The sequence below is a fragment of the Daldinia caldariorum genome (genome assembly GCF_022478825.1).
Source record: "Daldinia caldariorum strain CBS 122874 unplaced genomic scaffold F4812scaffold_23, whole genome shotgun sequence".
NCBI classification, from domain to species: domain Eukaryota; kingdom Fungi; phylum Ascomycota; class Sordariomycetes; order Xylariales; family Hypoxylaceae; genus Daldinia; species Daldinia caldariorum.
The window spans coordinates 79,724-92,888 of record NW_025953059.1 but is presented as its reverse complement, the minus strand read 5'-3'; the positions used below and the strand labels follow the sequence as shown (position 1 = coordinate 92,888).

General features: G+C 49.9%; 6 protein-coding genes across 6 annotated transcripts; 2 read left to right on the top strand and 4 right to left on the bottom strand.

Moving 5' to 3' along the window:
- Window positions 1–80: 80 nt before the first annotated feature.
- On the bottom strand, window positions 81–2,145 carry F4812DRAFT_453228 (MFS general substrate transporter; the record flags this gene model as incomplete). The annotated part of the gene is made up of 5 exons (XM_047936452.1): window positions 81–1,283; window positions 1,341–1,381; window positions 1,437–1,543; window positions 1,597–1,879; window positions 1,950–2,145. 5 exons carry the CDS (start codon window positions 2,143–2,145, stop codon window positions 81–83), a joined length of 1,830 nt encoding a protein of 609 aa, XP_047786184.1.
- A 675-nt stretch (window positions 2,146–2,820) lies between these two features.
- On the bottom strand, window positions 2,821–4,572 carry F4812DRAFT_225158 (uncharacterized protein). The gene is made up of 2 exons (XM_047930478.1): window positions 3,011–4,572; window positions 2,821–2,926 (listed from the first exon to the last, which is right to left on the bottom strand). The coding sequence occupies exon 1, from the start codon at window positions 3,992–3,994 to the stop codon at window positions 3,329–3,331; it is 666 nt and encodes a 221-aa protein (XP_047786183.1). The 5' UTR covers window positions 3,995–4,572; the 3' UTR covers window positions 2,821–2,926; window positions 3,011–3,328.
- A 578-nt stretch (window positions 4,573–5,150) lies between these two features.
- On the top strand, window positions 5,151–7,630 carry F4812DRAFT_463196 (uncharacterized protein; the record flags this gene model as incomplete). Its single annotated transcript, XM_047938171.1, has 5 exons — window positions 5,151–5,236; window positions 5,308–5,718; window positions 5,806–6,267; window positions 6,324–7,319; window positions 7,447–7,630. The coding sequence occupies 5 exons, from the start codon at window positions 5,151–5,153 to the stop codon at window positions 7,628–7,630; spliced, it is 2,139 nt and encodes a 712-aa protein (XP_047786182.1).
- A 425-nt stretch (window positions 7,631–8,055) lies between these two features.
- F4812DRAFT_468298 (uncharacterized protein) lies at window positions 8,056–9,770 on the bottom strand (the record flags this gene model as incomplete). The annotated part of the gene is made up of 4 exons (XM_047938759.1): window positions 8,056–8,160; window positions 8,233–8,438; window positions 8,526–8,653; window positions 8,719–9,770. The coding sequence occupies 4 exons, from the start codon at window positions 9,768–9,770 to the stop codon at window positions 8,056–8,058; spliced, it is 1,491 nt and encodes a 496-aa protein (XP_047786181.1).
- Window positions 9,771–10,096: 326 nt separating this feature from the next.
- F4812DRAFT_444783 (uncharacterized protein) lies at window positions 10,097–11,171 on the bottom strand. The gene is made up of 2 exons (XM_047935524.1): window positions 11,014–11,171; window positions 10,097–10,962 (listed from the first exon to the last, which is right to left on the bottom strand). The coding sequence occupies exon 2, from the start codon at window positions 10,881–10,883 to the stop codon at window positions 10,539–10,541; it is 345 nt and encodes a 114-aa protein (XP_047786180.1). The 5' UTR covers window positions 10,884–10,962; window positions 11,014–11,171; the 3' UTR covers window positions 10,097–10,538.
- Window positions 11,172–11,375: 204 nt separating this feature from the next.
- On the top strand, window positions 11,376–12,878 carry F4812DRAFT_225003 (ureidoglycolate hydrolase). The gene has a single exon (XM_047930477.1). The coding sequence runs from the start codon at window positions 11,582–11,584 to the stop codon at window positions 12,512–12,514; it is 933 nt and encodes a 310-aa protein (XP_047786179.1). The 5' UTR covers window positions 11,376–11,581; the 3' UTR covers window positions 12,515–12,878.
- Window positions 12,879–13,165: the final 287 nt, after the last annotated feature.

Genomic DNA, 13,165 nt, shown 5'->3' with positions numbered 1-13,165 from the left:
ACCTAGACGAGTATAATATACAGATGAAGTATAACGAGTTTGCGGCACCGTCCGTACTCGACTTAGGAACAGGGTGCTAGTTATCTCTTATCGCGAATATGTAGTGGGACTGGCGGATTTAACGTGCTGCCTACAGCCTCGCCTCGAACGTTCAGGTCATCTAGTAAAAATTCTCCGTCAGATACTTGATGACGAAGTTGGGTACTTCCTGTTTGTCCCATACGTTGTCTCCTCATATGTTGGACGAATCCGAGCGATTCCCACTTCATGCTGCAGGCGGCGAGAACTGATAAAGCACCCGCAGCAAGAAGAACAACGAAACATGTCTTGATGGAGTTGGTAATGGATTTCACGGCCAATCGTAGCACTTTGGGGTCAACATGTTTCAGGATTGGCGAATCAACGCCCGAGAGTAACTCGCGAATACTTTCGTCCGAGAAACCCATACCTCCAACGGAATCCTTCAGCGACTGGAAGCCCGTGCTCTGGTAGATCATCCCAGCGATGGAAAGCGAGGCTGCGATACCACTCAATTGTGCCATGTTGCTAAGTAAAGCAAGGTCTAAACGGTCGTCGGTGTCAGGTAGGAAGGTTGTGCACACCGGCACTCCTAGCTGCCACAGGATACCAAGTCCAGCGGCGACGATACTCTCGAAGCCCATGACTGCTGACTCAGACAAATCAGTGCTTAACATCTGGAATAAACCCCCGCCGACTAGAATGAGGATAGAGCCGAGGACGAAGAAGGCCTTGTAGAATCTAAGGGCCGGTAGTAGGCTGCCGCATAGAATGATAGTAACTATGAAAACACAAATGAAGGGTAGTAGTCGGGTTGCCGCCGCGAATGGATCTAGGCCGTGTCCAAAGGCGAAGTATATGGGTACGTAGTATAATGTAGCACCATACGATGCCGCGGCGCAAAACGTGCAGATCCAAGTAAGCAGGACAGTTCGGTTGTGGAGAAGTGAGCCAGAAGACAGCAAACGGTTCTCGGATGTCGTACCGAGATTATATGCCTGCTGTAGAACATATGTGATTACACAGAACGTGAAAATAATCCAGGTAGCTATACTCGAGTTGATGCCCCAGGTACCCGTGGATCCGATAAACGTACAGCCAATTGCGAAGAGTAGGCAAACTCCCATATGTAGTAAATTTCCTATCCAATCGACCTCCTTGATGTGTGCCCATGTTGTCTTATTAGTTGGCATGCTGTAACGGGGGTAGAAAAGAGCTTGAAGGACCAAGCTAATGACACAGAGTGGTATCACTAAGTAAAATGCCTAACAGTGTTAGCCCTTCCTACCTAGCCGTATAGCAGGTAAAGGAGATATAATTACCCATCGCCATGTAGCATGATTATTATTGGCAAAGGCGCCTCCTAGAATACGTATGAGATATCACATGCTAAAAGATCGGACCAAAACGAGACGAACCTATAAGTGGACCGAGCACTAGACCTATAGCAAAGCAAGCACCAATAGAGCCTTGTACAAGCCCAAGTTCGTGGGGATAGGTAAAGATAATATTGAAACTCAAAATTCTAGGACAGTCAGAAAATGATCACCAAAAACTTATCAGGAAATGGCACCATACCCTTGGTATATGATGCTTGATCCCAGGGCCATTACTGCACGCCCAGCAATGATGCACTGAATATTGGGAGCAGCACCAGAGAGAGCGGAACCTCCAATGATAAATATCATCGACAGTAGACACAGCGCCTTGAAGTCTCCGAACTTGAAAAGCTTACGACCCAGGGGAATCAAGGCGACATTGCAAACCGAATAGCCGAGCGCGACCCAGGAGAGTAGCTCGATATGCCCAAAGGCCTTGTAGATGGATGCCTGAATATTGGCGACATTGCTCACATCGTATCCTGAGTGATTCGTAGGTGAGAAGTCTAGTAGCAGGGCATAGAGAGGACAGCGATGGAAGAGGGAACCTACCATGCATTATGGTTAAGAAACAGTTAGCCACAAGTAATGCTCTCCATTTCCAGACTGGTAGACTGTCTCTAGGATGTGAAGCGGGCATGGAAGGAGGTAGTTGCATGCCATCATCTTGCTGCTCGTTGGCGTTTCCGTGTGGATATATTGAATTTCCTTCCGCAAAATTCCGCGTGCCTAAATCCTGGCGCGGCATCTTGGGATATGATGCCCCAGTGCCTCTTCCATCCAAAGTACCATTGGAATTTGGCATAGAATATGTGTAGAGTGGATTGGTAAGGCCATTAACTCGATTGTTCGGCTGCTGGTAACCTTTTATTACTCCATTGGATCGTGGATCTGGGACCGCGAGTCGCGCGGCAGGGTAGTTCGATACCATGATCTTTAAATACCCTTCTATTGCTTCCTTTCGGTGGAGAAAGCAAGCAATCAATCACTAGACTCGACGGTTTGCCTTGCTTGGCGCGCGGTTCTGACTGATTTCTTCATCAACTCTAGGCACTCCCTTGCATTAGATGGATTAGCGGGGGTTCTGCAATGTCAATGTTAGGTACCTATGCCGGTCACCTTTGATATAGTAACCTAGAAAAAGAAGTCTTACCTCGTTTTGAGTTGAAGTTTGTTTAATAGAGCTTTAACCAATGGTAGCGGTTGCATTACCTAAGGCAAGAGTAAGGTATCCTAGCAACTCCTAGGTAGGTAGCTTTGGACATGCGTACCTTGGGTTACAGGTAAGTTAGAGGTAGGTAGGTACATGTAGGTTAAGGTAGCACAATGATCTAACAAATGGAAGGCACCTAGGTGAGTACCAAATTATTCAAGTATTCAAGCAGCGACATCTCCCCCTCGTCGTTGTTTCCTAATAAGTTATCCATTTCGGTTGTTTAAGTGTCTGATTGGCCAGATACCAAATTCAAGTACCTAGTACACCCTAATTGTCCTCCCATAATACCGTCGACAAGCTTGGAAGCTTCAATCTACCTAATGTTAATAATTAGCAGGTTCTCCTTGCAAGTATACATGTTGTATGTTGTACCACAGGAGCGGCTATTCGGTGGTACATACCAGATACTATGTATACGTTGTGTAGCAGACGCGATTACATCGACCTTTTCATCTTTTGTTTTCTTCCCAAAAACCTATAACCTGCAATTTCTAACTTTACCTACCTCACTGTGTAAAAAGGGTCCTTTTATAATAGCTTATAAATTATCGCGCACATTACACTAGTAATATACGATGATCATCGATCGCTACCTTTGGCATACCGAGATGAATGCCAGAAGACAGTCCACGACAACTTTATATTCGGCTGAAACTACTTCTCCATCTTCCCGAGACCATTTGGTGCAAAATCCCGGTCAGCTGTACGTACTTACCTAGTAGTCTACCTTCTCCCTCATATTCAGTCCCATCATTGCTCGCACAGCAGCAGAAGTCTCATCCCGGTTGTGAATGTCGCCCGTCCATCCCAACCAGCCCTCGCCAACCTTCTTGAATGCGATAGATGTTTGAGCTTCGACTGGTGAAGGTCCGAACACCCTAGACTCGCTCGTTGATCCCGGGGGCGAAGCATACCACGAGTCTTCGGAAGCGACGTTCTTAAGAAAAACCCCTTTCTGGCTATACGCAGCGGCTAGCCCGTCTCTCCAGAATTGTCGAGGGCCGATAGCAGAGCTCTGGAAGACAATCGTCGTTGTTTCGTACTGGCCGTACCGCCAAGGCAGGTCCCACACCTCTTCCATCCACTTGTTGAAAGCAGGAGGCGTAACTTCCGTGGCAAAGAAGCAATCTAAGATGGCCATACCTCCATTTCGGACATAGTCGACAACTTTGCTGGATAGAGACCTGTACTTGGGGGCCGTAATATCAGGGTCAACGATCCAGATGGCCCGAGCTGATGGATGCTCACTTAGAAGCTTCTCCGGAGCATTAGGCTTCAAATAAGAGGCTTGGTAAACATCGGCCTTCTCTTTGATCTTTTTGAGGCCTCCTTCTAGCTGTCCGCGGCAGAATATCAGGATTGTGGGCTTTGTCTCAGCCATGCTGAAGACGCGTGTGTTCAGGTGTAGAAAGGGTGAGAACTTTCCCAAAGTTTAAGATTGAAGGGTCGTTAGCGGTACCTGATAACATGGTGGCTACTTAGTGCCTGGTCAAGATAAAAAAAAAGACGAGGCAACTCCAATGCTCGAGGGGCTTACCTACCTGGCAGCCTGGAAACGATCTTATTAGAGCTTGGATGTACCTAGGTATACACGAGGGCACCATGTGCGGGTCTTGTTGAGCATCACACGGATACCTACAGCTAGCTGATGTCAACAGCTGTGGATCCTTGGAGACAGTGCACGGACTTACTCACCCCAATTTCAACTGGCAACAGCTGAAGAGACAACAACAGTTGCCAATAATACACCTCCGCCAGGATCTTACTTATCTAGCGTCTCCATTGCCCCATCTGCCCATACATATTCCGCAAGTAGTTACTAGGGGGTTTTATATGGGAAATTCCCTGGATTATACTTGCTAATCTAGAATCTTCAGTCTTGTGGCTTGTGCGAAGAAAGACATCTTGAATTTACAACGTATTTTTACATAGAAATTACCTTATAAGTTACTTGAAAGACCAAAGTATGGAACGGTGGAGACGCTAGACAAATAAGATCCTGGCGGAGGTGTATTCAAGCGCAAGCAGAAGAACATTACTTATGGTTATATTCATAACTGCTTGCAATCAATAGCAAGATAGGTATTGGCATATGATTTGGGAATCTCTCCTAAAAGAACACTCATCCCAATTTGGATCAAACTAATCATAGGAAAGGTCGCCTTCTCTGAAAGTTGGCTAATTAATGGAATACGAATTTTAATCAGATCACTCATAATTCAGCCTGCTGACCATAGCTTGATCTACTAAACTTCATAGTATTGACTTCTTAGGATACTACCCTCTCGCATGTCGGCTATATACTACCGTAGTATTATCGCAGACTCTGATAAACACCTTACATGTCTAGCAATATATATGGAAGCGATAGCAGCGTCCTAGAAACAGATACTTACATTCCTTACTTAGTATATATAATCTGGCCCTGGACCGACCTCTTAAGGTTATGCAGTGGTATACCAGAACTTAGGGACAAATAGTCAATCAGATTATCCTCAGACGTAAGTATAGCCACAAACTATTTGGAAGGGGTAAAAATGAATTTTTTACTTCTAGTCGGTCTGATTGCGTTACAATTGGTCATACCAGCCCGTAGTGACCATGGAGGCTCTGATATTCAACCGTACGATAACCCCCCGGACTACATACCTCCTACCAGCACTTATCAAATCTAATTCACTAAGCTCATCTTAGAGGAGGGCCAAAACTGCCTCAGCTTTCAAATGCGCAACTTAGAGCGTTTGCGAATTTACATCAAGCGAGGAGCGCCTGGCAGAGTCAAAACGGCACGTATGTAATCGCAAGCCCCTGCAAAAAGGGGTTCAAGAAGCCCACCTATAAGCTCTCCGCCTTCCAGTTCAACAAGACGACCACAGAAGCGGGTCATAGGAGCATGGCACACTTCCTGTTACACGATGTTGCGAATAACGAAACGACTTCGTGTACGACCCCTTATCTACAAGACCCGAACAAGCCGATGTGGAATAATTGTGAAGGCGATAAAAATGCGGTATCGCCGAAGACCATATTCAAGTATAAAGCTGCCGCTAGCGAAGTTGAGATCAGCCAGATGTGGATATGCGAGGTCGAAAATAAGACTCATCCGTAGGTTTTCATAGTATAGGCACCCCCCTTTATGAGTTTTGGGGGGTTTAATGCAACCGAGAACTAATCCATTCGATAACTACCTAGTCTATCTTACTTCTCATCCGCGAAGACTCAACTTACCGGACTCTTGAAGTGTGTGGAAGATCCTACACAGACAAGATGCGTAGTCGCGGACGAGAAGATATCGTCATTCGACGGGGACTACGTAACCCCGGTCTGGAACTCCGATTCCGTGAAGATAATTCCACCATCTGAAGAGGAAGTCCTGGGCACGCCGTGGAACGAAACTCCTTGCATCGGTACTTCTTTCAGTTATCCGGACTGGGATGTGCAGAACATGACTCGCGAGGAAGGCGATGATGGGACGACTTGGAGTTTCCGCTTGAGCAACCATGCTAATAACCAGTCTGTGACATGCGCTGCTAAAGGTAGAAAGTGGTCCGCTTGCGATAGCACTTCGACGGAAGTACGGTTTTCCGAGGAGACGAAGGAGCTCTCGATTAACCAGACGTGGGTATGCAACGGAGGGGAGAAGTATCCAAAAGAGTACGCCAAGTTGATCGCTATGGAAATATTTGAAATGACTGACTTGCCTGTCCCAGCGTGACCTTCCGAGCCATTGGAACCGCACCCATCGACATCGAATCCGATAAATCAACTTACATCAAGGGATCACTAACCGAGCCGATCGAGCTAACCCCGAACGTCGCCCCCGAAGGCGTCAACCACCCGGGCTGCCTCGAGACCTCCGAGACGCCGACGTGGACCGTCACCTCATGGGAGTGGAACGAGATATGGCGCGGCGGCTTCGGCACGGGGAACCTGACGGCGACCTTTCTCAACCCCGCGACCGGGTTCCGCCTCACGTGCACGGGCGACGGCGAGGAGCTCAACCGCGACGGGCGCTACGGTCACGACCGCTGGTGGGGCTGCGCCCTCGCCCGCTCGCCCTTCGACGACTTCCGCATCCTGTCCGCCATCCGCCTGAACCCCCTCACGGGCGTCTTCGCCATCGACCAGCGCTGGCAGTGCAACGGCCACCACGGCAAGCCCCCCGCTAGGTTCCGCGCCGTCGGCGACGCGGAAACCAGCCTGGCGTGCGCGTGGACCAACGACACCTCGGCCGGCGTGTTCGTCAAGACCTGCCGACAGACGCAGCTCCCGCTGGCCGTGCGCGGCGCCGTGACGGAGCGCAGCGAGCTCCCGCCGACGGCGTTCTTCGAGCTCCCGCCCTCGGGGTACAGCTGCACGATCGCGTCCGTGCTCGCGACGCAGTGGCGCGCGGGGTTCACGTCGGACGCGGTGTACGCGGGGCCGACGTCCGCGCGGACGTTCGGGACCAACGTGCGCTTCGGGATCCAGTTCATGGCCATCGACGGGTACCAGGCCGTCGAGTACGAGGGTCTCGACACGACGCCCTACCTGCCGACGAGCCGCCCGGCGCGCTGGTACGAGTGCAAGGATTACATAAATGGGGTGCGGTCGTCGAATGCGTGGGACCGCCAGTCCCTCGAGTGCATGTGGCAGGTTGATCTCGCGACGGGGTATATGGCGATAAATCACACGTGGTTTTGTGATGATAAGGACCCTGAACACCCGTAAGTTACGCGTTTCTTTCTTGGCTTAGTTTGGTGTTTCCGGAAAGGCGATTGTCTGGAATTGTAGGGAAACTAAGTATCTAACGTAAGGTACGTGTGCTAATAAGCACTGACATATCAAATACAGGATCATCTTCACAGGCTACGGGAGCAGGTTCTACAACATGTCTTGCTACGTCTACCGTAAGGACGACGAGATCTCGTGCGGCGTGCTGGGGTTGAACCCGCCACCTATCTTGCCGACGCATCTGTCGTGGAAGAACGTCCCGGCTGCAGAGCTAAAGGCTTTAGAAGTCGGGTTAGGTATTTGAGCGTCGTGGTACAGTGTTGTTTGGAATAGAACATACTGTGCATCTTACCCCTATTTTAACCCCTATTCTTTTACCCTGATCTACTAGGTCAACCCACCATGAGATTAATCAGAATGAGCAAATCATGCGAGCTATTACGGCAGCATTCCAGTTAGGAAATATAGTATTTTGAAGGTTGAAGCCATTAAATGCTGGGCAAAATCGTTCGCTCTCTCATATTAACAACGAGAAACAAAAAAGGGGGGTGGAGAGAAGGATAAGTAACAGCTTATGTTCGGTCCAGTTTAGGGTGCAAATAATATATATTACGGTCTCTCACTTAAAGCGATATATACCTTGCGGTAATAGTGACACATTATTATCGTTCTACTTACGAACTTCTATTCGTTTCAAGCAAACCATCGCATCGCACATCACTCCCTTGTCTATAGCGGCAGTCCTATTCCGCGCCTTTGGGTATACCCGTCCCTAATTGCTCTTCCTTTTCCGCTTTCCATCCATAGCGTCCAATCGACACCATCCTTATCGCGCTAGACAACCATCATTGTCTATTGCATGTAGTATACGCACGGTCCCGTCGTTCCGTTAACATAATACTGTACCTGCGGGATCTGAGGAGTGGGCGGAGGACGGCCCGCCGGCGGTGGGGGCGGCGGCGGCTGCTGCTGCTGCTCCTGCTGCTGCGGTGCTGCGCCCACGATGTAGGCAGGCTCTGCTACGTAAGCCTGTCCCGCTGTGTAGAACTGCGGAGGCGGGTTTATCTGGTTGGCCGATGCGCCGGCCCAGAAGGGAGATGGGCTGGGGTAGCCTATGTGACTGTTAGCGTGATCTCTAGGTACTGCGGAGATGTGCTGCTATGGAGAGAGTTTTTTTTTTGGAAGGGCGGGAGGCTTACACCATGAGCCCTGAGTACCGGGCGGCGGAGGGGGCACTGAAGGAGCTACCAGCGGCGGGTTAAACCAGAGATAAGGTTGCTGCTGCTGCTGTTGGGGATTGATCGGGGGAGGAGCGGGAGCAGGGGCACTATTTGTAAATCAGTTAAGCTTTATTTTGTATGGAGGGGTCTTCTTGAGTAAGGAAGCGCTCACTTATTTAGAATAACGACAGGAGGACCACCGCCGAAGTTAGGTATGGCGGGGCCAGAGCCTGGTCCAACCGGAGGGATGATGTTTGGTGCGAGGTGAGGAGGATTCGGTACGGGATACACGATACCTACGGGCTGCACTGGAGTAGCGACAGGAAGGCCGAAGGGAGGAGCAACTGGTGGAAAAGCATTGTTCGGGTTCGGATCTGGCGCTGCCGCGGCTGGCACCACAAGAGGCGGCGGCGGCGGCGGTCCACCAGAGGGCGGCGAACCGCCCGCCGCGTCGGGTTGCAGTTGGATCGGTTCTGACATCGGGGTCGAAGAAGGGGTAGAAGGCGCAGGCAAATTCGCAGGCTGCTGAGATGTGGTTCCGTCCGGATGCTGAACGGCGGCCACATTTGAAAATTTTACAGATCCCGTTTTCGCTGCACCATTCACGGATGCGGAACGGCCGCTCATGCTGTGAGGGACCGCAAAACGAGAATAGAATACTGACGCGCAAGAGCCCGCGGTCGCTGCATATGCTGTGGGAGTGTCGGCAGAACCCGAGGTGGTAGAAGATTGTGCGGATATTGGCGCACGTCCAAATGAATTGATTTCCGATCCAGCGGAATCGGACGCGATGTCGGGAGAAACGGCAATGGACGCGCCAGTAGATAATTGATACGAGTCCTCGCTATTCACTAGTGTGGTAGAGGACAAATCGCTAGCAGATGAACTTGGCGAACCAGTAGAAGCAGGTGTAGGCGCGTTAGTTTCTGTTTGCTGCAATTCAATGTCTACCTGAACATTGTCTTCTTGTCCAGAGAGTACTGTGATATTGACCTCTGCATTTGGCATAGGAGGAACTGCGGTGTTTTCGGCTAGCTGGTCTGATTCGTCCTCGGCCGCTACAGTGTGACTGTGCCTTGGATTAAGACGCGTAGAGGTAACAACGTTCTCAGGAGTTGAATCGTTGGCACTGTTAGGCTCCTGTGCGGCCGCCTCATTTTCGGCATTATCAACCCCGTCGTCGGAGTATTGCGTAGGGTCTTGATTTGCGCTTGTGAGATGCATCACGCCAACGCAAGTGCAGATATCTATCTAGAAAATAAAATCTTGGAAAAGTGATCCGTGATACAGACAAGCGAGAGATACACACTACTTAATAACAGTACCCCCCAGACGCTATATCTACCTTACACCGAGGCGAAATATACTTACTAGGGCTACCTAGGTACCTCTTATAGTACCCATGGGATGAAAATATGATTCTGAGTAGGTAGTGTGGATATTGAAACGTCGACTTTACTGGCTCAACTACCTTATGTACCTACGCATGCTCGCAGCTACGTAGCAGAAGCACGAGCTATAAGGAGAAAGATCTATCAAATGAAATAGACTGATAATCGAGTACTTGTGGTTAGACATTGGGTTCTTCATACCCTTGGGCCTTATTATCATCAAGTGTGCCTACCGAAGGTACCCAACTAATACTTTGCCTCCTGGTTTCAAGAGGTAGCTAGAGCAAACAAATAAAACAACGAGCACAGCCGCTGAACTTACCACATGTGTAAATGTAAAATGTACCAGGTAGGTAGACTCCCATGTTTCCATCTACCAAGAGGTTTTACCTTGATCTCGTCATGAGAAAGCCATATTTATAGTTCCCACGCAGCGCATTTAAATCCTGCACGGGAACTAATTCTATTTAAAGTCGAATAGATTTTTAGCTGCATAGATGAACAACTCCTAGAGGTTTTCTCTTGACGCAAGATAGGATTAATATGTAGATAGGGGTATGATAATTGTATGTCTAAGCAAGATGGCGAAATGCCCATAACTTCACGAATAAGCAACCTTCGTAGGATGTACCCTCGGCCGCGGGATAGGCGCCGGCTCAGGAGCGTAGTAACCCCTTAATTCCTGAGCCGGGTTTGGTAGCGACATGACCTGGGATGCTGGAGGCGAGTAGTATCCAGCCAGTTCCGGGTTATTGAGGGCGGCTGCGGGACGATGCGGCTGCGTGGAAGATGAGGATGCGACGGCTACAGGAGCCACCGAACTCGCAATAGATGACCTTGGGGAGAATTCGACTCCTTGCAATCCATTCTCGCCGGTCGGCCTCGCAGCCCGTCTTGGTCTAGAGCAGAATAAACCACATAGATATGACCTTGGCTCATTTGCCATTTGATTTTTTTTTTTCTTTTTTCTTTTTTCTTCTTTTGACACAAACTCAATTCCACTACTTAATGAACGCAATCACAGCCTAAATCCTTGTTAGTCTTAGCGTTTTGTGACATGGAGACGAAAAACTCACGAGGATGAGGACGAGGACAGGGCATCAGAAATGGACTCAACGCGCGTAAGCAAGAAGAACGCTACAGGGGAACGAATAACGAGCGACAAACAAACTTGTTTGAGGGGGAAAAAAAAAGGAAAGAAAGAAAGAAAAAAACGATGCGGCTGTAGCCCGGAGGCAAACGTCAACACCGTTAACACCGAAGGTGACCCTGGTGACTGTGGCTCTTCATTGGATAGCATATAGACCCACTTGATCAGCCAATTTCTCGTAATTGTTAAAAGGTGATATAATAATTAGTGTATTACAGGCTAAAGTACTAACAATTTCCATCTTAGCATTGAACCTTTCACTCGTCCTAGCACTAATCCTAGCACTAATACCCCTGCTACCGCTTCTAATCTCGAGTCGAGTCCCTATATCATGTCATATCATATCATACCTTAGGAGGTACCTTTCACATGCTTCCTCACCTCACCTCCCCTCCCCTCCCCTTCTTAGCAAATACATAGCCCCCTACAAAAAAATAAAGAGATAATAATAAAAATAATAGTAATTCATTCTAATTAACCCCCAAAAAACCAAAATGCTCATCCGCACCCTCCCCCTCCCCACCCCCCTCACGATCCCAACTGAGCCCCTAACCCCCAGCGCCTTCGCCCCCTTCGGCTCCGTCCTAACTAACCCGGCCCCCGAACTCCATCCCTCCGCCGCAGCCGCATCCTCTTCTTCATCTTATTCGTCTTCGTCTTCTCTTCTCCCCCAAGGCTTCGGCGCCGTCTCCGCCAACCAAGGCACCGCCATCCAGTACCGGGGCCTGGCGCCCCCCTTGCGGGACTTGTACGCCCAGGCGCCGAGCGGGAGGAGGGCGTCGCCGCGGACTACGATGTTCGTGTGCGGGGCGCGGGAGCTGGAGCCGGAGCCGGACGGAGAGGGCGAGGGCGAGGGGGGAAATGGTGGTAGGAGCAAGAGCAGGAGCAGGAGTAGGGGTCTGTTCACCGTGCACGTCCTCGAGCGGCACCCCTTCACCACGCAGACCTTTGTGCCTCTCAGCTCTTCTTCCTCTCCATCATCATCATCATCACCACCTGCACCGGTGCAGTATCTCGTCGTCGTAGCGCCGACCCTGCCGCCCAGCAGCGCGGACACGGCCTTCCCTGCTCCCGAAGACGGAGACGGAGACGGAGATGGGTCTCGGCAGAAACTCCCCGGCCGGGGCATGCCGGACCTGCGGCGCGTCCGCGCGTTCCTGGCCACGGGCTCGCAGGCCGTGACGTACGGCGCGGGGACGTGGCACGCGCCGATGGCGGCGCTGGGGCCCCCCGGCTCGGCGGTCGAGTTCGTCGTCGTGCAGTTTGCGAACGACGAGCCGGTGGAGGATTGTCAGGAGGTCGCTCTTGAGGGGGGAAAGGGAGGAGGAGAAGGAGAAGGAGAAGGAGGACAGGAGGATAGTGGTTCGAAGATAAAGGTTCGTGTGGCGGGGCAGGGAAGGCGGGGACATGGGGCTTCGAAGTTGTAGGATTGTAGGATTGTGTAGAGTGTAGAGTGTAGAGTGTTCTGGGCAGTGGTTAGTGGATGGAGGGGGAAGAAGATGATGGAAGCTTAAGGCAAGCCTGCTTTCACCACCTAATTGCTTACAAAGAGAACAATCACTACCTATCCTAAGATTAGCTGCTAGTCTTTACGGATATTCAAACGGAGTCTTGAAGAATCATCTACGAAAAGGATGCCTTAGTTTTAAAAGCAACTCATCATCCATACAATTTTACTTTGATTCAGGTACTTAAACCCATTTATCACTACCCCTACCAGTCTCTCAGGGGCAAAAAACTTAAACGCCCCTATTTTAGAGGTATTTCTCATCTACGAAGCATATTAAAGAAACCAAAGCACGCGCTCTGAGCGATTTCATCTTAGGAAATACGAAAATCAATTGCGAAACTCAACAATCTGATCACTAATTAAAAAGAAAGGGGCTATTCCCGGATTCATTAACAAAAACAAAAAAAAACAACTGTAAAGTCCTCCATAAACCGCCTGTACGTGCGATCGTGATGATGTCCCTCTTGTCGGTTCGGCGTCGCAGTATTCGTGGCGTTGGAGACAGTGTCAACGAAGGAAAAGAAGAATAGTAAGGAAAATCGATGCTTGCTCATAGCTGCAACAGCAA